The sequence below is a fragment of the Felis catus genome, chromosome F2, assembly GCF_018350175.1.
Source record: "Felis catus isolate Fca126 chromosome F2, F.catus_Fca126_mat1.0, whole genome shotgun sequence".
Classification (NCBI taxonomy): Eukaryota; Metazoa; Chordata; class Mammalia; order Carnivora; family Felidae; genus Felis; species Felis catus.
The window spans coordinates 7267668-7295450 of NC_058385.1; the positions used below are offsets into that span (position 1 = coordinate 7267668).

Consider the following 27783-nt stretch of genomic DNA (forward strand, 5'->3'; position numbering starts at 1 on the left):
CTTTAATGTAGTCTGGTGTTATTTAAATATTTTGGTCTATACTTCACAGATAGTCTATATACTCTCCTTGATCGTAGAGGCGTTTTTGTTGTTGTTAAACTCCCAGCCACGGCCAGTGCAGTGCTATGAGCATTGCTCTGAGAAATGTCACTGTGAGGAGGCCAAGGGTCTGTGTGCCACTTCTTGAGGTTATCTGCATGCAAGCATATCTAGTCTGGAAACTCCCTTGTGCCCCTTGGTCAGCTCTTTTTTTGTTGTTTAGGAATTGTGTTTGCTTGCTGTTTTGAGGAGTATGTTCCTTTGTGTAGTTTAGGAAGTAACATCTCTTTTTGCCCCCAGTAAAGAAAAAATATGATAAGGGGATCAAGGAAGGGAAATAAAAAGATTAAACATCATTTCTCATTTGCTAGGACTTTAGCAACAAGATGGCTTATAATATGGAGCCTCAGCTGTGGGATGTGGGTTTCTCTTCTTTTATTCATCTACCACTCCTGTCTGTCTAATTGCCAAGTCAGCAACCCAGCCTCTGAGTTTCAGGACCACTGGGGCAACTGAACTTTAAGAACTTCAGACATGGGGCGCCTGGGTAGCTCAGTTGATTAGGCGACCGACTTCGGCTCAGGTCACGATCTCACAGTTTGTAAGTTCAAGCCCCGTGTCGGGCTCTGTGCTGACAGCTCAGAGCCTGGAGTCTACTTCAGATTCTGTGTTTCCCCCCTCTCTCTACCTCTCCCCTGGTCATGCTCTGTGTCTCTCTGACTCTCAGTAGTAGTAAATAAGCGTTAAAAAAATTAAAAAAAATAAAAATGAAAACTTCAGACAGATGGCAAAAATAATTTTGAGTATTGTATCTGATTTGGGTTAAAAAGCATGTGACTCTTTATGACTGGTCTTTATCTCTTAGTATTCCTGAATTTTCCATCTAATTGCTAGAAAAATAAAGCATGAGATAGTTCAGAGAGAGGGACATTTCCAAATTTAGTGGTATGTGTTATAGTAATTGCCTTTATATTTATTGGTGGGTTCATATATAAATTTGGCTAATGTAAATAAGTGTTTTTTGTGCAGTTTATAAAAAGTTTTGCACATTTTTTACATATAATCTCATCTAATCTTCACAACAACCATGTAAACTATTACATGGATGAAAAAACTGATACGCAAAGTGGTTATGTGAATTGCTCATGATCAAACAGTTGGAAAATGGTAGATCTAGACTTTGGTCCTAGTTTTTCTTTCTCCAAATCCAGTGTTCTTTGAATGGCCTCTTGCCTGGAGCAGTAAAGACACAATCAGGCATTAAATAAAACTGATTTAGTTTTAATTACTTTTGTTGACAAATACCTATTTTCGCTTCGTTATGTATTTATTTAAAAAAAATTTTTTTTTCAACGTTTATTTTTTGGGGGACAGAGAGAGACAGAGCATGAACGGGGGAGGGGCAGAGAGAGAGGGAGACACAGAATCGGAAACAGGCTCCAGGCTCTGAGCCATCAGCCCAGAGCCTGACGCGGGGCTCGAACTCACAGACCGCGAGATCGTGACCTGGCTGAAGTCGGACGCTTAACCGACTGCACCACCCAGGCGCCCCTTCGCTTCGTTATTTAATCATTCATTGAAAAAACAACTTAAGGACTGCCTTGTGAGAGCTTGTGGAAGAACCAAGATGAGTAGGACGTTGTCCCTTCTATCAAGTCAGTCAAATATTAGGTGTTAAATCATAGTTATGAATGGGTAGGTTGCCATGCATCACAGTAGGGTCGCTTAACCCAGGCCAGGGGCTCACAGAAGGCTTCTTAGAAGATGTTATGTCTGAGCCATGTAAAGAAGGATGGGCAGATTCAGCAGGTGAATTCAGCAGGTGATTCAGCCAGATGAAAGCTGTTCTATGTAGAGGTACAAGTGTGTGTGGAAACTCTGGGGTGAGAAGGAATGGGGCCAGTTGTGGAACCATAACCTATTAGTATGACTGGATTTTGTATGTGAGGGAGAAGTCTCTCTCAAGGTCAGCAAGGCCTGATTATGAACTGCTCCTGATGCTGAGGATTTTGGATTTTATGCTATAGGCAGGATGATTGGAAAAGTTGGGAGCAGTATACACAGTGGTCAGATTTCTGTTTTAGACTGCTTTCTCTCAAAACAGCTGAAAAACAGGTTTTGAGGGGAGCCAAAATGGCAGCCAGTGGGTTATAGCAGTGAGCTCGGAGGGGGGCGCTTCATCCATGTGACCGGAGGAAAGGCAGGCGATCGTGACATTCCTCCTGGGAGTCAGTCCTTGGCTGAGATGTGAAGGGTAAAACAAAGGGAAGGGAGCCGTCTTGTGAAATGGCCACAAAAGAATCGGGAGCCAGTGAGGAGCCTGCCGAGGGTACGTTGGGCAAGGAGGCAGAGATGACTCCCTGCACTCGGGGAAGTGAGACGCTTTGGCTGCAGCAGCTGAGGGCTATTCGTAACCTACACCTATTGAAATACGTTTAAGAGACATTAGAAATTTTCAAAATTCTGCTGTGTGCCTGCTTCGGTGACTCAAACGAGCACCAAATCTCTTTGGGAGTTTCCCTCCTCTGGATTGCTTCTTTAGCAACTGCTATAGTGAAATTGAGAGCTTTGAATCAGACAGCTCATTTCAAATCTCCGAGCCTCCATTTTCTTACCTATAAAATTGTAAGTATTTCTCCAATCTAGTTGGTGATGGTTAAAAGAGATAATTAAAATGAATCACTTCGCATAGTCGCTGGAAAATCATAAGCAACAGCCACTACCGCCGACAACAAACATGAGACTGCGAAGTACATTTTAGCAATCCCCGGGGTGCACTTTGAAATTCTATGAGAAATTGGAAGTCACACAATTTGGTCGTTGTTTCTTCTAAATCCAGGTGACCATGCAACACGTGAAGAGCAAGGAGACTCTCGATTTTGCAGCAAATGCGTGGTTGTCTCGAATGCAAGCCGATGGGATTGTCTGTGAGCTTCCTGTAGTGAGAGAAGGACAAGCTATTTTTCCATGTGCGTTACTGATTCTGACTGGCATATATTGCATGCACAAGTTGTTTTAGAGTTGCTTGAGTTTCTCTCTGAACTATTTAGTTACAGAATATTGTTTCTAGTTCTAACAGAGGGTTGTTTTACCCATTGAGAAGTGAGTTTTTCTGTATCATAGCATGGGTCACTGGTGGATCTGGGATGAAATGGAATCTCAAAGAGGTTCTTATGGTCCAACTATAGTCACAGGGACTGAAGCTCTAAGAAAGATATAATTTCAGGTCTGGGCCTCCTCTGGGGCCATCACGTCATTTTTGATATATTTCCTCATTTAAACTTTTATCACTTTAAACTTCAAGCATCATGTACAATAACATTGTCACCCTTGCCACTAAAATACTAAGTCCTCCTATGTCATATGTATAAGTCCTCCTGAAATGTCCTCCTATGTCATATGTAGAACAGTCTTAAAAAAAATCTTTTATTCCTCTCTTTTTCTCTTCTGGACATTTGTTCATGGTATAAAAATGCCCATTCATAATTTAAGTTAGTAATTGAAAAAAGTTTTTAAATCTCTCAATAGATGCAGAAAATCCAGATTAGAAGAATTCTCGTATACTGTTTTTTACTGTGGTCTGGCCCATGGATCTGGGTTCTGTTTGTACGAGTTTACAGGTAATGGATTGCTTTTTGTGTCTCTTCCCTTTGCTTTACCAGTAGTGAGATACCACGATGATGTCCATACTGGGCAATTGAAGCAAGCAGAAACACAGTCTGAAGTTTTCCTGTGTCTTTGAGGAGAGGGGAGACTCTGGGCTTAGACTTCTGGACAAATCTAACATGCCAGTAAAATTTCAAAGAGAACAGGTGAGTCCACACAAGTAACTTTCCCATGACTTTAGCAAGCTCCCTGAAGGTGGACATTTATAATTGAGAATTGAAAGGTGCTTCACACCCTTCAGGTTTTCATTGTAGGACATCGTTGACATAAGATTTCCTGACCAACTTCCCAATGTGCTTTGTTTTAGAAGATCTTGAAAGAAAAACCGGACACACTCTACTAGCCATGAATAATAGAACAAAGAAAATGACATTAAAAATTAGTAATAGTTTGGGCACCTGGGTGCCTCAGTCAGTTGAGTGTCTGATTATTGATTTTGGCTCAGGTCATGACCCCAAGGTCATGAGATTGAATCCTGTGTTGGGCTCCACGCTGAGTGTGGAGCCTGCTTAAGATTCTCTCCCTCTCCCTTTACTCCTCCCCCCCTCGTGTGTGTGTGTGTGTGTGTGTGTGTGTGTGTGTGTGCGCGCGCGCGCGCGTGCGCGCACGTGCACGTACTCTTTCTTAAAAAAAAAAAATTAGTGATAGCATAAGGGAAAAAAATGAGACAATACCAGGGAAAAATATATATGAACATGCCCTGTTGGGACCGAAAGTACAAAGCCTTAATCTAAAAGATCGGGTCATAGAAGGGGCATTATAGTACATTTCACATAATAACACAATAGCCTTTCTTCAAAACATCTTGAATGGAACCAAGTGTATTATTTTCACACTTTAAGCCCTTCACTATTTCCTTTTGTCCTATATATATATAAGCATGAGTCTTTTTGTATATTAGATGTTTGAGGAGGGGGCAATAAGATATGTAATCAACCCAGTTAATTTTTAATGTTATTTTGTTGTATATAGAAAGAAAGTACCACTTGGGGTCTGAAACTAAAAATAGGGAATATGTCACCCTAGGATGTATTTAAAAAAAAAAAAGACTCCCAGACCAGTTTGAGAGTGCTATTTCTCATACTTTTTTGTAGTTGAAGTTCATGAATTATTTTGAAACATCAGAGATCTTAAAGATCACCTAAGCCTTCTGTTGCCACTGCAGATTACGGAGACACTTTCGTCAGGATGCAGACGAAGGCTGGATCTGCTTTGGATAAGGGAATGAACAAAATTGTGCCGATTTTTGCCATCACAAGTGAATTAATTTTGAGGAGAAAAGCAGAAACAAAGTTTTAGATAGCATGAGGTTATCGTTACACCGAGTGATCAGTGAAGTTACCCCCTACAGGATCCTCCTAGCTTCCCATCAGTCCTAGACTGTTCCACCCTCCCTTTTTGTGATCAACATCACTTGGTGATGGTGAAGCCCATCTCTCCTGGGTGCCAGCTAGTCGGTCTCTCTGTGTGCTGCGTCACGTCGGGCTGCGTGCGCTGATTTCACAAGCCGTCTTCACGATGGATCTTCAGTCCATCACTGTATGTAGCATTTACGAGAGAATGGGAAGGGCGCATTATGGATGAAATTAAAATCAGACAGGAGGTACAATTGCCATCAGCGTGTACTTCAGGGGAAAAATGTGGGTTTAGTGGTATGTTTTGAAGTTCAGCATCAGAGATACAAAAGTATTTTTCTTCCCTGGCTCATTTTAGATTTCATATTTTTCTGTTGTTTTCCTCAATGAATGGAGTGGAATGGGGAATGCCAAATGATGTCAAGAGTTTTGCAGTTCAGAAGCTGTGACAACAGTCTTCTGGTTTATTACCAGAGTGGTTTTACATGAGCCACAGCTCACATCTTTAGCCACTGATGGTGCTGGTATTGTCATCTTCTCTGCAGAGGGTCCAGTGGATAGCCAAGAGACAGCAACATATGTAACAGACCTAATTTAATTCTACCTTCAGAACCAAAGTTAGTTTAAGAGACAAGAAGTAACCAGAAAGCCGAGTCAGGCAATCTTTCTGGACCTTGATGTATTATAGTTTGGATTTGCTCCAAAGCAGACCATAACACAAAGACTGGGGTACAGGGGATTTATTTGGGGGACAGTCACAGTGAGTACCTTTGGAATGAAGGAGTAGACAAAATGGGGCTGGAAAGAGAGAAAAGTCAAGATAGGGACATTAATGACCTAGAATTCCTTCTTGCTAGGGACCTTGAGAAACTCTGCAGGACACCCCTCAAGCCTGTCCCACAAGGGGGAAGCCCTCAGGCAAAGAGGCAGTGAGACAGGGGGTTGAGGAAGAAAGCCATCAGCATTCCTGAGTTATCTACCAAAGCAGCAGGGGACCAGAAAGGGACCTAGAAGACAGTGGGGGGGGGGGCTTCAAGCACATCTCCTGCAACCGGTGATGTGTATTGTGAAATGTCCCTCGTAAAGGCTCACTGGGGATTAGGCACAAGAAGGCTGTCCAGGCGTACCTGAGAACACGCACAATCGTAGTCTGGTTTACAGAAACACCCCTGGACTAGTAATGTTGTGAGTTTGGCCTAAAGATTTCCATTAATAACAAATATGGCATCTAGAGTTAACAGCCAGGCAGTAGGTCTTCAAATATAACATTGAAATTCAAACTGGTAGCAGTGTGGCAGCTGGTAAGACACGTAACCCCTATAGGAAATACAAAGCAGTACTGGATTTGTATTTTTACCACAAAGTAGGGTAACAGTGGCTAGTACTCAGCTGTCATTTCTGGGATCATTGCAGACTTGATTAAATTCATGACCCTTTCCTCAGGTAATTTTAGGTGGTTTTTCTCAACAAGAATCTATGAAGAAGTAATGTGTGAAGGAGTTCTTTTGATTCCAACCAGAATAGCACGTCCTTTAGGTCCTACCGCTCTCTAGAAACGTCAGTGAGTGTTTGACACGACAAAGTGACTCTGTTTAGGAATGAAGATTCCAGGATGCCCTTCCACAACAAACCCAAGAATGTGCTCTATATGTTATTTACAGAGGAAAGTACAGGAGAGGAGGTGTTGAAGCATGGGAAAAAGGAAGGAGGGAGGGAAGGAAGGAGGGAAGGAAGGAAGGAAGAGAGAGAGGAAGGGAGGAAGGAAGGAGGGAAGGACGGAAAGGAGGGAGGGAAGGAAGGGAGGGAGGAAGGAAGGAGGGAAGGAAGAATGAGAGAGGAAGGGAGGAAGGAAGGGGGAAGGAAGGAAGGAAAGGAGGGAGGGAGAAAGGAAGGAAGGAGAGAAGGAGGGGAGGGACGGAGGAGGGAAGGAAGAGAGAGGGAGGAAGGAAGGGGGAAGGAAGGAAGGAAAGGAGGGAGGGAGAAAGGAAGGAAGGAGAGAAGGAAGGGAGGGACGGAGGAAGGAAGGAAGAGAGAGGAAGGGAGGAAGGAAGGAGGGAAGGAAAAGAGAGAGGGAGGGAGAAAGGAAGGAAGGAAGAGAGAGGGAGGAAGGAAGGAACAGAGAGGAAGGGAGGGAGGAAGGAAGGGAGGGAGGGAGGAAGAAAGAGGAGGGGAGGAAGGAGGGAAGGAAGGAAGGAAGGAAGGAAGGAAGGAAGGAAGGAAAGGAGGGAGGGAGGGAGAAAGGAAGGGAGGGGGGAGGGAGGAAGGAAGGAAGAGAAAGAGGAAGGGAAGAAGGAAGGAGGGAATGAAGGAAGGAAGAGAGGAAGGGAGGAAGGAACGAGGGAAGAAAAGGAGGGAGAAAGGAAGGAAGGAAGAGAGAGGAAGGGAGGGAGGGAGGAGGGAAGGAAGAGAGGGAGGGAGGGAGGGAGGAAGGAAGGAAGGAAGGAAGGAAGGAAGGAAGGAAGGAAGGAAAGAAGGAAGGAAGGAAGGAAAGGGAAAATTTGTTTCTACATGTCTCCAAATCTATCAACATTCATGGAAACCAAACTGGTTTTGCATATTAGGGCTCATGGTTTTCAATCTGACCACCTACTACACTCTGTCACAGGAGCAGGAATCCGAGGAAGAGAAAAGCCACAAACCAGAAGCCTTTGTAGAAGGGTTTATGTCTTACATGAGAAACTACCACAAATGGGTAAAATAAAACTGCAGAAGAGAAAAACCCACAGAATTTTATTTGGTAGATAAAAGTAACTTGCTTCTTCTTTCCTTCTTTCCCCTTTTGATGCTAACTGTGGTAACATTATCTCTTCTAAAGTACCGGGCTGCTGCCGGCCGTCCTCGGCCTCTTACTGCCCGCGTTTGCCGTGTGGGGACTCACGTTATTTCCGTGGGGCTTTTCTCTGCCTCCTGCACCAGATCGATACGTGGCAAGTGGAAAGCAGTGTCTCTGGGCAAACTTCAGAAGGTGCTGCTGCGCTGTGAGGCCAGTGACAAATCCCAGTACTGGTGTTGTGACAAGGTCATGGCCAGAGAGCCTGGTGCCGCACCCGAGCCCGTCTTCACCTGTGAAAGGTAGTGCTTGTCCCTCTGGTACCTCAAAGAGTGTGCTGCGATGATGTGGGTAATGCTGTGTGTGCGTGAGCCGGTGTGCGTTCAGGTGCGGGGGTTTGTGTCACTTACCCAGTATTCCACATCATCTTTACTCGTTGATTGTTTGAATGACCTATCGCTAAGCATCGCAAAGAAATCTTATCGTCGTTTCTTACTATTTCGGTGTGCTCTGTATATCACACGAGGATCAAAAGTTTAATCCTGGAAATTTTTACCTCCATCGTGGGAATGTTTGTTTAAATGTTGGCTTTACTTTACTTCCATTACTTAAAATTGTAGTGTTATACCAATTTCATAAGGGAACTTAGCAAGAATTGTGGCAAGAACTCTCGGAATTGAACCTGTGAAAGACAGAGATTAAAGTCTAGATAACTTAGGCTTTCCCTTGAGCCCCATGACATGTAACATTGTGTAAATTCAACGTATACAATGTGATATTTTGATACTTTTGTATATTGTACTGTGATTGCCTTTGGAACAATGTTGATTACGTTACAGCATTACCGTACAATATTGTCTGTATTCATCACACTGTGCATTAGGTCTCTGTGGCTTGCTTACTGCTCCCTGCAAGTTTGTATCCTTAAGCACCATCGGTCTCATCCCCGCCCACTCCCCGTCCATTGATAGCCATTTCTGACCCGGTCCTACTGCCTCCAGGTTCAAGCCTTGCTCTCTAGACCCTTGAGTCCTCTCTCTCCAGAAGCTCCCAGCTGGGTATTGATGCTTGGTTCTCACCACAGGGAAGAGGGTGGGCCCCAGATCCAGGAACGGGATTGAATTACGATAGGGTTCTACACAAAACTCCAATCTATTGTGGACATGGAGGGAGAAACCGGGGTTCTCTTTTGCAATTTTGAATCCTCAATGTTGGGGCCCTACGGCCTTCTTTCAACAGATCGTAGATAATCAACAGGAAACAAGGCAAAAAAAAAATATAGACAAAGAATGGCTTTCAGGTTCAGGCATATAGATTCGGAGACGTCAAAACAACTGCAACTTGAATTGCGAAGCCAAAAACAGAGCAGAAGACAGTGAGTCAATTCAACTAAAAAATCTTAAATGCGTGCCACTAAAAACCGCAAGCCAGAGATGACTGGAGGCGACTAACTGAGCAGGAGCAGTGGGAACCACAGCGGGCTGTCCCTCTCTTGGGCCTTTGTAGTCGTTGAATTCAGTCAGTTCCTTTTCACAGGGCCTGTTTAACACACCCCTCCTTTTCTGTTATCGCTTCCTTTATTCTGGTTGTGCCCTTGACTAGACTGTCTCGGTAGGTTCTGGACTGTCTTGATTCCTTCTCTTCTGGTCCTCCCCGCTGGCCGCTCTCTTAGGACTCTGACTCTGCTGAGGCACTTTCTAGCTAATCCAGCTCTGACACAAGCATCATTCTGACTTTAGCTTATCTTTTCCTCTTTCATTTTTCTCCTGCTCTGTTTTAGAATTTTCTTAAGTACTTCTTGCAACAGTTTTGTCCTGAAAGTTTTCAAGAAACAGAAAAAATGCAAGGATGATGTTGTTCCTAAGACAGTGTTTCAATGACATCATTCCCCTGTTCAAAAATCGTCAATAATCTCTATTACCTACCAACAAACAAACCAAAACAGCCTCATGACCTTTCCATTGAAGGCTTTGACTCCATTCCCACCCTCCCCCGTTTGTTTTCATAACTGTCCTCTTGCCAGATCTCGGTGATATTAGACCATCTCTCGTTGCTGGAACAAGTTCTGTTCCATTTGGCTTCTGTCCCTTGGAGTTTGCTGGCTTTCACTCAGGAAGGCCCATTCTTCCTTTAAGTTCCTATTCAAATTCTCCTGCCAGCATGACCTAACTGGCCCCACCAGAAACACTTCTTCTCCCAGTGCTTTTTCAGAACATAGCATATACACAGAACTGCCATTTGCTGAGTGACAAATACGCTGGAAGGGACTGAGTGTCACCTCCAAACCTCTCCCACCTGCAGCATACAGGCATCACAGGGGCAGAAGGGAAGCTGTATTTTATTCCTCGCATCACAAAGGCTAGGGAGTGAGTGATTCATCTACGATATTCTTCTTGGGTTCTGGTATACTTTGGGACATTAATACAGTTGATTTATTTTTATTTTTATTGAAAATTCTTAAATATTTATTTTTTGGAGGCAGACAGAGAGGGAGACACAGAATCCGCACCGGGCTCCAGGCTCCGAGCCGTCTGCACAGAGCCCGATGCGGGGCTCGAACCCGCAGACGTGAGATCGTGACCTGAGCCACAGTTGGACACCTAACCGACTGAGCCACCCGGGTGCCCCTGATTCTTTTTTAAATGTGAACTCTTCTCGGGGTTATTTAGATGTGTTCATCACACCGTTCAGGCCTACAGGTACGTACCCTGTCATCAGTGTTGCCTGCCCCTGGCCACCGTCACCCCCACTGCCTCCACCATCACTCCCTGCACCACCTTAGGTCATGTCTGCACTAAGCTAATACATCCTTGTCTGGAACGAAGAAACGCGAGTGATGGCTAAATGTAGTTTCACCGGATTGAGGCTGAAGAGAGTTTAATTACGAAATACGCGAACTGACCAAAAGTGACACAACAGATACGCACCGTTCCGACACAACCGACTGATGATACTTGGTGTCCCGCTCACAGTAATAGGTCCTGAGAAAATGGTAGCCGATGCCCTTTCACACAACACCCTGATGAGGAAAGTGAGTTGCAAAAATCACTCCCTCCTGTCTGTCGGTGTGAAAAGATGAGGCAGATCCTGTTTTCTTAATTCTCAAAGACGCAGAACAGTAGCGGCACCAAGAATAGAACCCAGGCCCAGCAGGCTCCTTTCTGCAACAGAAGAGGACCTCGCAGCAGCTGCCGGGCGGTTGCTTCTGTGCCTTCAGAGCCTCTCTCTGCATGTGAAAGGTCAAGGACAGCTTATTGTCAGCAAGGCAGGTGTGAGTCTGGAAGGCCGCTCTAATAGGACGGGAGACCCACGCTGCACGCAGGAGCTGGACGGACCTCTTCTCTTTCGGGACTGCCCGGCCTCCTCTCAGGCCTGATGGGGAGCCGGCCGCCGTGGGGTGCCGGGTGCATTCATGACGGCTAATGAGTTCTGGGGTACAGGCAGCAGAGACGCTCAAGTGTATACATCACAGGGGAAACGGAAAGAAAATCTCGGTACGCTTCTGATGCTCCCTCATGGGACCAGAATGTGCAGCACAGCTGAATTAGGGCCGAGAGAAAGACCACCGAGCGTTCGTTCCTTTTATAAGTTGAGCGGGAAAACGTGAACTAGAAAGCACAGCTACAGGAAGAGGACGCTTTTGTGCATCACAGACGCTTCCTGCAAGCATTTGCGTTTCCTTTTCTTTTTTCTTTTCTCCTCTTCAACTCGACACCCACATCCTTATGGTTTTGTTTTATTTCTATACCTGAGGATTTTATTTTTCTGCTTTTTGTACATTTCGCATAGATAAGAGTACACACCGCTGAATTTCTGCCCTTTCCGCACAAGGGTTGGCGGTTTGAGTTTGGGGTGAGCAAAATTTGTGTCTAAATCATCTGACCATGAACTGAAGTAAATACTCTAATTTACTATTTGTATTAGTTTCCTATGACCGCCGCAATAAATCCCCACAAGCTTGGTGGCTTAAAACAAGAGGAATTTGTTCTCTTCTTGTTCTGGACGCCAGAAGTCTGAAATGCAGGTATCAGCGGGGTCGTGCTCCCCCTGCGGTCTCTGGGGAATGAACTTTCCGTGCGTCTTGTAGCTCCCGGTGACCGGTTGGTAGCCTTGGTGGAGAGCTGCGTCCCTCTAATCTCTGCCTCTGCGGTCACGTGGCCGTTCGTTTTCTTTATGTGTGTGTCTCTGTGTCCCTTCTCTTCTTATGGGGACTTAGCCATTCGACGAGGGCTCACCCTGCTCCAGTATGACCTCGCCTTAATTTATTGCATCTTCAAAGAGCCTATCCTCACATAAGGTCCGTTCTGAGCTTCTGTGTGGACGTGCGTATTTGGGGACCCTGTTGAATCAAGTACACTATTTGAGTGGCTCTCACGATGTACTATCCACCACAAGATTTATTAGCATTAAATTAGAGGTTTCCAGATTTTCCTGTATGTTACCAGACTTATACATGTGTGTGCATGCATGTGTATAGACTTTTAATATTGACATCACCGAAAAGAAGTTGGTATCTACCTTTTAATAGAAACAATGTTATTTACCAATATATTGGACAACCCACTTGACCTAGGTGGGTCTAGATTCACAAATGGTTAATGGCAGAGTTCTTCAGCCTGAGGACAATGAGGGCCAAGAACCTCTCAGCGCTGCCTTCATTACTCCTCACTGGCTTCGGAAATGAAATTGGCATTAGCTTGTGGGAGCAGGTTAGGTGAAATAGAGACCCACCTAAGGGCAGTTCTAAATAGAAGGTGATTTATGGAGGAAAAATTGAAATGTTAAATACAAATAAATGATATTTTGAAAAACTCTCTAACTTGACTTGCCAAGGCAGAACAGTGTGACCTGCTTTGTCCTCTCAGAAGCAAATTGTGGTCAGATAGGTGGAGTGACCCTGAGACGTATTATCCTAAGGAATAAGGACAGGATGCTGCACAGTGTTCCTCAGAGTTGGTATCGCAGCTAACACTTTTAAAGGGTTCCAGCCTCATTTCCAGTCAGGTTTTTTTTCTTTTTTCTTTTCTTTTCTTTTCTTTTCTTTTTTTTTTTTTTTTTAGGAAGGTTGAGATCATTTCCCTTATGTAAAAGTGGAAGAAAAGAAGACTGCAAAAGCTCTCCTCTCTGGGTAGACTAGACTATCAGCAAATCCTGGGTACTTTCTGTAAATGGAATGCTGCCTCCACTCAAGGCCCACACCCACCATTTCGGAATCCTGAACATCGTCTGATTGTCGAAAACAGGGTCTGTTGCTCCATTAAAAGAATCGTGAGCCCTGCAGGCATGCGAGGCAGGCATTTGAGCCGAGTGGGTAAGGAGGCTTTTGTCACACCCTCGAGACAGCACCCTTTGCAGCTCACGCCAGCCTCGCGCACCCTGGGGGAGACTCCGTGCTTCTCCGCTCCTGGTCGGCCCTGGGTCTTCCTCTCAGCTGGTGCTGTGCCACCTGAGTTCGCCCAACTTCTGGTCCTCTCCTGGTGCCTGGAGCCTTGTGGGCTCTCACTCTGTTTACTGGTGAATCAACACGGTTGTGTCCCCTGTACCAGGGGGTCTCTCCTAAAGCTTCAGGTTGGGCCAACTGTCCCTTCCTTCCCTATTTTTACCAAAGGACGTAGTGTTAACTCAGCACTCACTTTCCGTAGTTGTATTTGTGTATTTATGTCTATGTGATTTCTAGCTCTCACAAGACTTTCTTCAGGTCAGACTTATGTCTTATGTTTCTATTCAATCCCTACCGTATATCCTGAAATACAATAGCTTAAAGTTACATACCTACTGAACTGAACCGAAGGGCATGCATTAATGAAGACACTATAAGCCCTAAGGCAAATCACCTTAAATGAAGAATTGGGCATTAGAACATGGAATCTAAAAGGTCTACATATGTATAAGACATGTATAAACAAAATTATCACTTAATACATATTTTGAAGTATTAATACAATACCAAAGAGTGGTTCTTTTTTTTTTTTTAAACGTTTATTTATTTTTGAGACAGAGAGAGACAGAGCATGAACGGGGGAGGGGCAGAGAGAGAGGGAGACACAGAATCCGAAGCAGGCTCCAGGCTCTGAGCGGTCAGCACAGAACCAGACGCAGGGCTCGAACTCACGGACCGAGAGATGGTGACCTGAGCCGAAGTCGGCCACTTCACCGACTGAGCCACCCAGGCGCCCCAAGAGTGATTCTTAAAGTGAGCCCAGAAGTGTAATATTCCACTGGTATAGATATTTTTGTCAATAAACCGTTTATTTGTCTCAGGATATCTCGGTCTTGAAAAACTCTCACGTTACTGGTTGATGAACCACAACTGGGACTTTTGTGTCTTCACCGTCTGGCAGAGAGGGGCGCAGTCTCTGCGGTTTCATCTCTGTGGCTCAGGCATTGGCAGGGCTGCATTAGATGCAAGAGGCTCTTAAACGGAAGCAAGGTTGATGATCCCCTGTCTACCATTCCGTCATGATCATTCACAAGGCATCTTCCGTGCTTAGCTGCCTGTGCCACTTCTGGTGTTTATTTTCTGGCATGTCTTCCGAGGAAATCACACATGAAGGTCCATGCCCTTAGAAGGGGGTCATCAACACCCTCAGTGTCCATAGGACAGACTTATCCCAGAATGTTGTAGGTGCTCAGGAAGCGTGTGCTAAATTTGAAGAATTTGTGAATGAATCATAAACTAAGTTATAGACAGAGCAGGATTGAGTTTGTGGAGAGGGTCAGGAAGGGACTCAGGGCAGCCCAGTTTGAAGGGCACGCTTCTTCACATCACCATAGTGGACAAGGGAAGTGTTACACCCAGGCCAGCTATGTGTTAAGGTGTTAGTTTGTAGTGCCACGTGTAAAATGAGTTGACCCCTCCTATCTCCCCAACAACCTTTCTAGTCTTCTCTCCTAATTCTCCCCAATAAAGTGCATTTTGCTCTCTTCCCTAGACATTCTCCAGGGACATTAATACTCTCTTACCGCACATGTCTTAGCTCATTTTATTCTTTCCTCTGCTTGGTGAAATCCTTATCCTTCAAGGCTCAGTATACAATGCTGTCCATGCCACGAAGCATTCTCTGCTTGCCCAACCAGAAGTGTTTCTCTTTACAGTTCTTTAGAGCTTTACTCAGACCTCTGTGCAATACTTACCACACAGCGTCATCTACTGTCATTGTTTACAAATGTGTTTGTCTCAGGTACTTGATGATAAGCTTCTTAAGCTTCTCATATATTTGTTTTTATTGTCCAACATGGTTTCTTGCACCAAGCACAGACTTGGCCAATACTGGAAGGAAGGAAGGAAGGAAGGAGGAAGGAAGGAAGGAAGGAAGGAAGGAAGGAAGGAAGGAAGGAAGGAAGGAAGGAAGGAACTGAGAGAAGAGAGAAGGAGGGAGGGAAAAAGGAGTGGCAAGAAGGGAGGGAGGACTAATAAAAAACAGTGGAAGAAACTTTAGAGGTCTCCTCCTCTTTATATCAGTTTCCTCTGTAACATCCTCAGGTGTTTCAGTAAAAATTGTTTATGTATTTGTTTATTTTGAAAATAATTCAGCTTATGTACTAAGAGTTTTATTTTCCCTTTCTGGGAAATAGGGGAAATGATCGATAAGAAAGGACACTGAAATTTTGACAAAATACAGAAATGTAAAATACTATTTTTATAGGGAGAAAATAATAAAAATTATCACGAGACAGTGAGCAATCACTTAACTTTCTGATTTTTTTTCCCCTGAAAGAGGCCACTATTAATCATTTCTTGCTATTCTGAGCATGTATTTGTGCTGCTGCAGATTTCCGGGCTCTTTTTGTCAGTTCGAGCCATTCTTCAGTATGGAAGTGACAAGTGGTGATGGTGGGAAACTGACAGAATGAGGCGCAGGGATGAGTCTTGCTCATTTTTCGGGATGGGGGTGGAGACGTAGAACCTTCTTACAAGCATTTAGTATTTCTTCTGCCGTTTTCGATGTGAGTGAATGGTGGCCATATCTAAAATATATCTCAGACAAAATCTCCTCTATGTCACCTTTTTATGCCCCTTCCCCCCAAAAACAGCCCACATATTTAAGGGCGACATCACTCATACATATTCCATGGTTGTCCACTTTAACCTTAAAAGGCTAGAGAAATTTGTTTTGTTTCTGTGTTTGTATTTTCTAGCTAGCCAGCGAAAGGGAAGCCCCTGGTGGTCTGGGGGTATTTAAACATGCTTCTGCTGGTGGCTGCAAAACGTGTGTGGTGTTTGTTCTTGGGCAAGCAGGCTCCTCCTGCTTACCTTTTGTTCCATTCCTTTAATATCATCATGCTCCTCAAGCCATACTGCTCCAATATTTTCCTCTGTTCACTGGATTGGGGGGAATTTTCACATCCTAATGCAAACACATGGTTCACAGCCCTCAACAACTAGTCTTGGTTAATCCTCTCAGTTTCTTTTGTGGCCCATTCTGGGATAGAAATTAAGGGATGGGTGTGGACACAGACCTAGGCAGCTAGGTAGAGCCATTTTTCAGAAGAAAATATGCCTGTGCTGCAAATAAGCATCATCCACAGCAACTAAGATTTATCTTGTTCTGTTAATTAGACAGAGTTCATGAGTCAGTATCTAATGACGCTCTAAAACCGTTAGCATCATAGAAATTATGGTGACTGATGGGAATTAAGAGTTCATAGTCTTGGTGATTTCAAGTTAAGAAATCCATACCTGGAACAAACCAGAGGGAATTAGCATATACACAGATTAGTAGATTTCCAGTACTCAAAAGTCTCAGTAGCTTTCAGGGCCACAACCTTGCTTTAGCCGTGTATCTTAAAAAAAAAAAAAAAAAAAAAAGAGAAGCCATACTAGGGACCTTCCATGCACGGACGAAACGAAAGACAAGTTGAGAGTATGACTTTGAAAATTTCAGTTGGTCAGTCGATAAAGCCTGGTTTGCTGCAAGGATGAGGAGTTCACTGAAGTTAATTTTAGAAAGGGCAACTTGGAAGGTGATTCTCGTGGAAGCCATCAATAAGAAGTAAAGCTAGACATTGTAAATTAGAAAGTCATCAGAGAGCCAGTCCCTCTGTTTGCATTTCCACAGCGTCTCTTCACTGAACATCTTTGTTCTGCCTCCACACCAGCTTCTTCTCTCTGTGCGCAGGCTTTTCTCTGCCGTACCTTTGGCTTGGGCTCCAAAATGCCACCTGGCCTTAACATACAGATACTGTGAAGCCTCCGTTGTCCGTGCCTTCTGATGACAGTTTCTGTGTCTCTTGCGTGAAAATATGAAGACTGATTGAGTAAGCATGGATCAGGTGTCCCTATCTGCCCCAGTCAGCTACGGTGAGAGTCAGGACTTCCGGTGTAAAGGTTAGTGTTCACGGTCTACTTCTTTATGACATATTTGCAAAGCAGGGGCATGGCAGTCACCCCAAATGGAACTGTAACCCCAACTAAGTACAAAGTACTGGGTTTGGCAGTGAGAAGATACAGTAGTGACAGATATTTGGTGGCCATTTGTCACACTTCAGATACCGTGATAAATTTATGTATCTAATCTTGTATCCCTATTGTGTAGCCACCATTATTATCTACAGTTTACAAATGAGGAAATTGAGGCTCACAGAGACGAAGATTGCTAATCAGTGGCTAAGCAGTGTGGAGCCAGGCAGTCTGACCGTGTGTGAAATCCAAAGACTATGTTCTTCAACGTAAAGTTGACCTCCTTTGTTCTGGCTTATCGGGGAAAGTGTGGAGACGACCATCTTGCTGCAAAGACAGGATACATAAACCAAAAGAAAGCAAAATTGCATAATCAGGGGCTAAATAAACACATAAAGTGAGTCCCGCGGCCCCACCTCTGCATCACTCGACACTCGCAGCTCCAGTGACCCTCACACGGGGTCCACTCCCCTTTGCCCCCATGTCCTTCCCAGCAGCCTCCTGTGCTTCAGCCATGTGGAACCTTGTCTGTGTACCTTTGCCGATGCTGTTTTCTCTCCCTGTGATGCCCTTCCCAATCTCTGGTTTGCCTGTCAGACCTCTCCTTACCCTCCGCCCTTCGGATCAAGTATCACCTCTTTGTTGACATTTGTTTGTTCTTCATTCCTTTGTACTTCCCCATTGTTGCCATTCAGGCTTGGTCAGCCTCCTTTTCTCTTCCTACAATATCTGCAAGTATTTCTGTACATCCACCTACAACTCTTTGTACATCGATACCTTTACATGTCTGTTTCCACATTTCACACTGAGCCTCCTTCAGCTCAGGCTCCCTGTCTCTATTGTTCTTCCTGTGTCCCCAGCACTTTGCAAAGGACCTGGTGCACAGAAGGCACTTTCCAAACACTTATTGAATAGACGGGTGGAAGGAATGGAAGTATGTTTGTGAGATAACAATAACTGTGCTTACTATGATATAATAGTAACATTTATGTACCACTTAATAGTCCATAAAGTATGTTTACGTGACTGTTGACTTGAGCTTCACAGCAGCTCTGTGAGACAGATCACTTAGTCAAGAAGTGAAGCTTTAAGAGGGTAATGTCACAAAGCCAGAAAATGATACCGTTGGTTTTCCGAGTTTAGCCTTGGCTTTTTCAACGACACGGAGCTTCTAACACAGAAGTTTGGCTGATTTAGAGGGAAGTTGTCAGGATGAGCTATTATTTAGCATAAGCACGTTTTCCAAAGCGGTAATATTTTCATCAAGTTTTAAGGTAATACCGTTATTCTCTAAGACACTGAGGAAAAGATATTAGAGGAAGTCATGTGAAAGCAAGATAGAGACCTCCATAGAAGATGTATGAAAATGAGGGAACTTCTTTTTCTGGGCCAATGGGTGGGCCACCCTTTCTAGCCTAGCCCAGGCATCAGGTTCAGTCTTAGACTAGCCCTTGCCTTCATCACAGCTTGGTGGGGCAGTTCTCTGCCGGAGCCCCAGGTGCGTTTACGAGTGTTGTGACTGAGCACTGATAAACCCGGGGAGGTAGGTGGTTAGCAGGTTTAGCAATTTACATGTTCTATCCTTCAAGCCACGGTTATGATATCGTTCTTACCACAATCAGGAGTACACGGTAGATTGGATTGTTTGACTTTATAAAAAGCTGTTTTTTTTAATAGTTACCTTTTCATGTTCAAAATTAGTATAGAATTGAGCTTATTGGAAAAATTGAGAAAAAAATTAATTTTCTTTCTTGTTTTCTTCTTTCTTTTTTCTTTCTTTTCCTTAGATGGCTTCCCTTTATGTCTCAGGGCGTAATTCATTCAGAAATTGAACTCTGTCTTCAAGGTGAGGATTAATGAAATCTTCAGGAGAAGAAAATACAAGATGATTATTTGAAAAGTTTTTATTTAAATTCCAGTCAGTTAATATACAGTGTAATATTGGTTTCAGGAGTAGAATTCAGTGATTCATCACTTACATACACAACACTCAATGCTCATCCCACATACCCTCCTTAATCGCCATCACCCATTTAACTCATTCCCTCCCCACCACCCCTTTGGCAAGCATCACTTTGTTCTCTCTAGTTAAGAGTCTGTTTCTTGGTTTGCCTCGCTCTGTCTTTATGAAAATAGCCCAAGTGTCCATCAACTGATGAATGGATAAAGAAGATGTGATATATATGTATATATACATATACACACATATACATATACATACATACATACATACATACATACATACAATGGAATATTACAAGATGATCTTGATACAACTGGATATCATGGAACATTCCTCAGTTGTCCCCAGAATGTCCCTTTTGATAGTTTACCTTTGTATCAGATGTATAGTTATTTCTCACAGTGAAAATAAAAGCACATATAAAGATGTGTCTTGACAACATTATATGCCCTATGTAAGTTACAAATCAACCTAAGGATTTGGCTACCATTAAAGAGTTAACTCACCCTTCATTTTCTCCCACTTATAATATCATCAGACAAATCTATTATTAACTGTACTTCACTTTTATTTTTGCAGAAATGCAAATAAATCATCAACCTAAAATACAAGAGGAAGCAAATGGTAAATGTTGTTGCCACTTTTCATCTTCTAATCATCTGAAATGATCTATTTCTGTTTCAAGATTACCTGCCTTGTACGATTTTTAGTATGTTCTTATTGAGTTTAAACTATTGATCCAAAAATATTTAAAATGAATATAGGAACAGGCATTATATTATGGTTTGATTTATAAAGAAACTAAGATAAGTAACTTTAGCCCCAAATGCTTTTTCCCTTCAAAAGTTTAAATATATGGATGAAATAATCATTTTCCAAATGATTAATTTCTATTGATTGTCCTTTTTTTAAACTAATTTTGCATATTGGTTCTCAGTTTTCTTTTTAAGTCTTCTGAGATTAGCTTTTTCTATTAGATCTTCTTCAAATCAGCCTGCAGTTGTGTTATTAATATATTGACATTTTAAAGCTGATCTGAATGATATGGATAAATACAGATTACTAATATGCATACTCAGTGAACAAACCTTCATGTTTCCAAAACTGTTTGTTCTGTGTGGCAATTTGAAATGAGGCAAGGGGTAATGCTAACATTATTATAGTCGTAAAGTCTTGTAGGATGGCCACTAAGATGCAAACACTATGTCCATAAATGGCATTTGAATTTATTGTATTAGAAATTGTATTTTGGTTAATATTTTACTTTTTGTTTTCTAATTATGTAGAGAGGGTAAGCTGTGTAGGTGTCAGACTGTTAATATGGGTGTAATTTTACTACTGTTCTAGAATCTGTTAGTAACTTTAAGGACCTCAGAAGTTCTGTGTTTTATGGTAAGTCTGGAAGTGATAAAACTTGAAATCACACTCTCAGTAGAAAAATTATCCATTAATCTCAGGACTTGGTGGTGACTTCATTATATATGAATAACATAGGCTAATAGTTTTGAACTGAAGGTTTTAAATAAGGTTGAAAATGTTGAAAGTCCTTTGTTAATAATAGTATCCATGTAATCAACATCAGTGATACCAAATAGAATGAGGTTGCTTAAGTAGCAGACATGTTTACCTAGGAGGTTGGTAGATACACTTTTAAAACTTGGTGAAAATTAATTTTGATTAAATAAACTATACAAAATGTTTTCTTTATTTCTGTGGTTTTAGCTTATTTTTGTGGTCGAATTAAAATGTATTTTTTATAGTACAAATGCAGATTAATCACAGACCTTAGTTCTTGGGACACTATCATCATTTGTCTGTGAATGGTCTTTTATTTTCTTTCATTTTTGAATTCTGAAGAATGCGATCTTTAATATTTCTTGGGATATGATTCTAGAAATACATCAGTAGTTTTACGGTTGTATGAATCAGCTCCTTTATGGTGTGGAAAGAACCTTGGGAAGTTACGTAGTCTAATCTGATGAGGCAGCATTACATTGTGGTGAAGAGCAAACATGAGGCTTAGGCTTGGAAAGTCCATGAAGCGTGTTTGTGTAATTCATGCCCTTCCGTGTAGCTGCAGTGGGAAAAAAATAGCCCAGGATCCTAGTTCGGTTTAGTGGTAGAAAGGACAAGAAGGAATCAACTGAGTTAATTTCATTTCACTTCAAGGTGGTTCACAGTAAATACAATTATGTACCATCATTAACTCCAGGCCATATTTAATAAATTCCCACAATTATCTAAGACATGTTTCCCAAACCTGATGCCTTATAAACATAAATATTTATAATTCATATAGGTAAAATAATTTATCACAGTAAAGCTGCATTTCTGAGTTAGACTGAACTTGCTCATGAATAATATGTTTTGTACATTGCAGGATTGAATTTTTCATCTGTTATCAATGCCTCTTATATAATGCTTATAGTTAGCCATTATGGTAAGCCCTCTTAGTAATTCTAATAAATGTATATTAATTTATAATATAATAAATAATTTGATAATATATACATATATTAATAAATAACAAATATATTAATCATAACTCGAATAAATTTTCACACACTTTTTGAATGATCTGTGAAGGCAGCCACATTATATGTGAATGACGATACCTTTTCTTGTCCAAAGATGCTATCTACGACTGTGCTACAATGTGGAATAGAAGCAGATGGCAACATTAATAGTGAACTTATAGGTTTTACTATGTCGGGTCTCCGTGTTTTAGATCTATTTATTTAATCCTCACAATAACCCAGGAGGTAGACAGTATCATTGTTCCATTTACAGTTGGTGAAAGTAAAGGATACACAAGTTTTTGGGTTGTTTTTTTTTAACTCACATAAGGTGACACAGGTGGCAAATAGCAAATTTAGAGCTTGAATCTAAATAGTTTGATTCCAGAGTCCGTACTGTTCTTTTTAAAGGAACTTCTAACTGTCCCTAGTCATTCAGAATGTGTGTTTATGTATGCGTAGATATCATCTGTGTCTTTGGATTTATTTTGTTGTGTTGTGTTTCTAGTTGATTAGGCTATATTTTTAGACCTTTAGCCTTTAACCTTATTCCAGACACACATGAAAGGATGTTTTCAATTCTCGGGGGTGTTATTGTTATTATTGTTTTATCTTTATTAATCTTTCTTCACCTAGAACCTTTGTAGAGACAGATCCGGCTTCTGCTGGGCTTCCTTTGCTTATGATTACTTGGAGCACAACCTTTCACTAAGGGCGTAGACTCTTTTGGCTTGCCTCCGAAGTCTCAGGTCCAGCTCCCAGCCTTGTGTAGCTCCAGCGCCCCCCCCCCCCCCCCCACCAGGCCTGGGGTGTTGACATTTACCCTAAGCGCAACTCCAGACCTAGCAGTTGCTGGTGACTTGCCACTAAATTTCTGCTGATGGCCTCTTGACTACTACTATTATTCTTATTCTTATTCTTATTCTTATTCTTATTCTTATTCTTATTCTTATTCTTATTATTTTATTTGACAGTGGGGAATTTTTCTTACTTTCTTGGGAATGAAGTAGTGTACTAAAAAGGTTTTTTTTTTTTTCAATTTATCCAAAATTTAGTGGTATTACAGTGACAGAGCTTTACAAATACCGTCCCAAGACACTGGCTCAGAAGTATCAGAAGCTTGTCTTAAGTCAAACAGTAAATGAAAAGAGCTGGTATTGGCATTCAGCTCTTAAGCATTATACACACGAAACTGCTTCACTTTAAATGGCTGAGCTACCTACAAGCTCTCAAGGGTTTCTGACTTGAGGGAGTATAAGACTCTGGGAGCACTCATTTATTTACAGGCAATGCCAACTTTTTGCAGCATGAGTATTAGCAGCTTGACAGATTATCTGGGGTAAAGATTATTCCAATATGTTCTCTCTCCTCTCAATTCTATTTTCTATACATGCTTTCAGGTCTCTCTACCCAAAGAGTGTCTGCTCTAGGAAAGAAACTGAAATTTAATTATTGGATTCACCTAACCATAATTAAGAATATAAACTATTTTATAACATCATCACACATTCCAAGTCAAGTGTAGATGGCTTTGAATTGCTCCCTGCTCTGATCACTTATGGCACAGTTTTTGGTAGTTGTGTGGATAAAGAAGTAACCACCTGAGCTCCTCTGTCAGAACCTTCTACCTGTTTGGTCAGTCTCATTTTCCGGATAGAAAGATACGCTGTGGGCACCTGAGAACCTGGGTGGGCCTGAGGGGTCAGTGTTTCAGATAAGTGCCCATGATGTTTGCAGCTGAGATGCCAGGGAAACCATTTCTGGGATTGCCTCATCAGTCCCAATATAGGTAGCCTGAAACCTGGTTAACAAATTCCAGCAGGGCTAAATGGGAAAAGAGAAGTCAATGTGGGGACAAGTTTGGAACCAAAAGGAAGAAGGTGAAGTCGCAGGAATTCTCAGCCGAGGCTAGATATTTGCTGTGACTTACTGTTTGGTGCCCAGAACCTTCGACGTGGGTCTGCCAGGAAGAGTTAAGTGAGCAATGAAGGAAACGATGCAGTGTTTCCCATGCCCCCTGCTTGGCTTTGGCCTCATTTTGTCCTGACAGGAAATGGCCAGTGTTTGAATAGTCATTCATGCTGCATTGATTCTAGAAGGTAGGTTCGTATCTTTTCCTGACTGAGACAAAATATCCATAAATCAACACAGTAATTGAATATAATGGATTTGACACTAAAACAATAATATGATCTCAGCATCTTCAGAATATCCAACAGTTATGCAGAAACATTACCAGAGAGCCTACTCTCAACCAATTTATAGTTGGAGATCATTCACAAAAAGCATAGTGCAGTTTGGGGTAAAATAGGAATAATCAAATTGCTCTTAATCTGAGGCAAGGTTTTTAAACCTTGTAACTATTGACATTTTGGGCTGGATAATTCTTCATTGTGGGGAAACTGTCAAGGATGTTTAGCAGCATCCCTGAACCTCTGCCTACTGGATGCTAATAACCTTCAGCCCCCTGTTGTGACCATGAAAAATGTCTCCAGGCTTCAGCAAATATTTTCTGGGGGGAGAAATTACCCCCAGTTGAGAACACTGACCTAGAGAATAGTGGTTTTGTTGGAAAAGGGGGCTGAGGAGCGTTGGAATGGGCAAGTCTGAGAGGTAGATGTGAAAGACTCTATTTGCTAAAATGCTGTAGCTACATTTCCTGCCCCATGGACTCTCCCAGAACCTTGCCGATTCCCCACAAAAAGGTGCAGTCAACCCAGTTAGACCTTTGAGACTGCCTCAACTAGTAGCATGGAATGCAAGTTATGCTATGTGACGTTTGTGACATTTCTGTTTTTTATTAGTAAGTAGGTCAAAAGATGTGTTAGTGCTTCCGCCCGGCTCTCTCTTGGGGGGTGTTTGTTCTTGTAGCCCAGCCATCATGCTGTAAAGAAGCCCAGAACACACGGACAGGTCTACATGGGGAGACACAAAGGCTGTTACCCTGGGCCCTGCCTGGCTGAGCTCCCGGCCAGCACCAACTTGCCAGTCATGTGAAAGAGTAATCTTGAACACAGATCCTTCTGTCTGCTGTTGAGCCACCCGTCAATGCCACGTGGAGCACAGATGAACTTACCCTGCCAAGTCTGGCCCACATTGCAGATTCATTGGCCAAGGAAATAATTGTTGTTTCAAGCCATTCAGTTTTCGATGGTTTGTTCCACAGCAATAGATAACTACAGCTGTAGAACTGATGGAGGGTGGCTCACGTAGAGTGCAGATGTGAGTCAAGACATGTGTTCTGCCACTGAGGACCGTGAGTCGTGATCCTAATGACGCCAGTGATGTGGTTCTGAAGGTAGGTTTAGACCTAATAGGTTGCTTGGAAGCCAGAGCATGAAGTACTTGAGCGCTGTTAGCAGATATCCAAAGAGGGGCAAGCTAAGGTGTCTAGCCGGGGTAAGGTGGATGGTCAGTGGGGGAATTTGAAGGGAATTGGGGATAAGGACAAGGCAGAAATACCCACCGAGGAGAATCTGGAGTCCAGGTTGAGGATGGCCACAGGGACCCTGAGGCACCCTGGAGGAGCCTGACACTTAGCCATTATGCTATTCCGACTGTCAAGAATCAAGAGTTGATGTGGAATTGGACACACCAGACAGAGAGAGGCAGAGGATTCACAGCACGCTGCAGTGAACAGCGGTCATCCTAACTTAACAGTGACACGTGACAAGTTCCAACCCGCAGGGAGGCTACGGAGCACCGTGGTTACAGGTGTAGGTTCTGAATCTTGACCGCACTGCTTACTCACTGCCTGGCTTGAGGAGATCCCTGGATTTCTCTGTGCCTCAGTTGTTTCTTATAAAATAGAGGCCATAACAGAAACCATTAGGGTTGCTGTAAGGATAAGATAAAATAATATCTATAAAACATGTAACCAGAGCCTGTATCCCTCACAACCCCAGTACGTGGTAATGTTTAACCTGCATTTTCCCTTGTGGTAAGAGGGATCAAAGGTCGTGAGCATCCAGTGGCAGTCCGACTCCGGAGCATTTGGGCTGGAGCATCCAGTATCCCCCATGGCCATCACCTGTCTCTAATCACTGAGTCTTCTGTATTCAGCCCTGTAAATTGGGGTGTCCTTTACCCCATCACGCAGCAATAAATAACGAACAAAACCGCAGAAATGACAAACCATGTACCCTACACCAATATCAATGTGGAATATATCACAGATTCATTTCTGATAGTGTTTTATGCTTTTTTCCCAGACTTAAAGTGAAGAAGATGGAGTATTGTTTGAAATCATTTTATTCTAGGAAGCATAACTGTTTCTAATTCTGTATCGAATTTATCCTAATTCCTGTGCTAGTGAGCACATAATTTCTCTATTGCTTTGTATGTATAATAGGATTAATGATATTTGTCTCTTGGAAGAATAAAAATATTTGTCAAGTACTAAAAAAATTCAAAAAAAAATCTCATGATCCTCTTATGAGGTTGTATTTTGAAGGATTTGTGAGTTTATAGACATAGAATTGTTTGGAGATAAAATTATCGAAAATTAGGATAAAGTAATAATTTGTCTTATTTATAATATCCTTGTCAAATCTCATTGAAATATATTTACATGCCCTTCAAAATTTGGGTGATATAAGGTCAATATTGTTTCTATTATCTTTGTGCTAATAACAAGACCAATTATGAGGCAAATAGCAATGTCCTTGTCCTTTGTACAAAAAAATACCCTAATGACAGAAGTCCTAATCAGAAGAACTTATTCTTTGTTGAGAAATAGTTATATATTGTGCTAAAGCATTCTTAATACCTTGCATATCCTTTCTCACACGTGCAGTCTTTGCCTTTCAAACTATTTCTTAACGGATCCCCAAATATTTTCTGAATTGTTCACTCTTTCGTTTTGTTTGAGAGCCTGCTCTGGGCCAAGGGTTGTACTAGGTGCTGGGTTTACAGAGACATGTAAGACCCAAACTTGTCCTTCGAGGGGCTTACAATCTGGGTGGGTGCATAGGGGTAGGAGGGCCAGAGAGATGGCGCTTACTTATGGATCTCAGAGTTGAAGTTTGCATAGGGTCTGATAGAGATACGGAGAGAAGGCTTCGTTCTAGTGACTGGGAGGGGTGTCTGGGAATGCTTCTTGCAGGAAGTGACTTGCAGGTGAAGGCCTGGAGGTAGGACAAAGCCCTTCGAGATAGCTGAGGGATGGTGTAAGGGAAAGTGGCTGTGGGAGAGAGATTTCAGAGAGGCCAGAGGCTGCGGTGGGCAGGGGGTAGCAACAGTATGAACAGAGTAGAATTAAGCATTTGACAAGCATGCCAGTCCATAAGCGATGTTAAAATACTGCCATGGATGTAAGGATGGAGAAAGTTTCGTTTGCCGTGACCTCTCTCGAGGAGAAAAGGGACTGCGAGTAGAGTAGAATTCTTAGATTCGTCACCTAGAGTCTGGGAGAGCCTCGCGGGGCTGTGTGAGAGGGGGGATCTGGTTCCCTTTAGGGCTTTTGTTCCCGAGTCCTCTGCAGTTCTCCTCCCTCCTTCCTTGCCACAGGCTCAGCCTCTCCACCAAGCGCGAGCCGAGCACACGCTTCGTGATGCATTGTGCTATTGTTCTTCGTAGGCTGTCTCAGTCTACCTGTGATTGTAATCAGAGCAGTGGGAGGCTGCGACCTGCAGAGGGGAATAAGGCTCTGTCACGCTCACTGCATCTTTTTGTGTCCTGCTCTCCTAAGGCAAGCGTCACAGGAATATGCTTGCTGTCCGGTGCTTCATCAGACAAAGCATGCCTGGCCCGTGGTTTTTTACTGTGCATTAGGATGACTTAGGTTGGCAGCTAAGAGGAGTTTTTTCCTCAATACGCCGAGCTAACAATTGCATGGTCAGAGCTTAATTCACATGCAGTCTCCTTACATTTCTTTGAGTGTTCGGTAGGGTAGTTGCCAAGTAACTGAAATGTGTCTAGACACAGATGTTTCTATATTCAACAACAGGGTCAATTTTCCGAGCTACAAAGGCAAATGCGTGTAACCTCTGTAACAGAATACACAGAATAAGGTAAATATAAATTGTTAAGATCTCAAGAAGGGCTATTGCACTTCACTAGCTGCAGGGATTTTG

The 27783-nt window shown here is 42.7% G+C and overlaps 1 protein-coding gene across 1 annotated transcript in view; it reads left to right on the top strand.

Annotated features, from left to right (window-relative positions):
- Positions 1-27783, top strand: part of RP1 (RP1 axonemal microtubule associated) — a 261683-nt gene that overhangs the window by 187490 nt on the left and 46410 nt on the right. Inside the window, 7 exon segments of the mRNA XM_045049704.1 lie at positions 2879-3008; positions 3702-3774; positions 3776-3865; positions 6351-6361; positions 8003-8132; positions 19018-19076; positions 19773-19817. Coding sequence (XP_044905639.1) covers positions 2879-3008; positions 3702-3774; positions 3776-3865; positions 6351-6361; positions 8003-8132; positions 19018-19076; positions 19773-19817 — 538 coding nt within the window.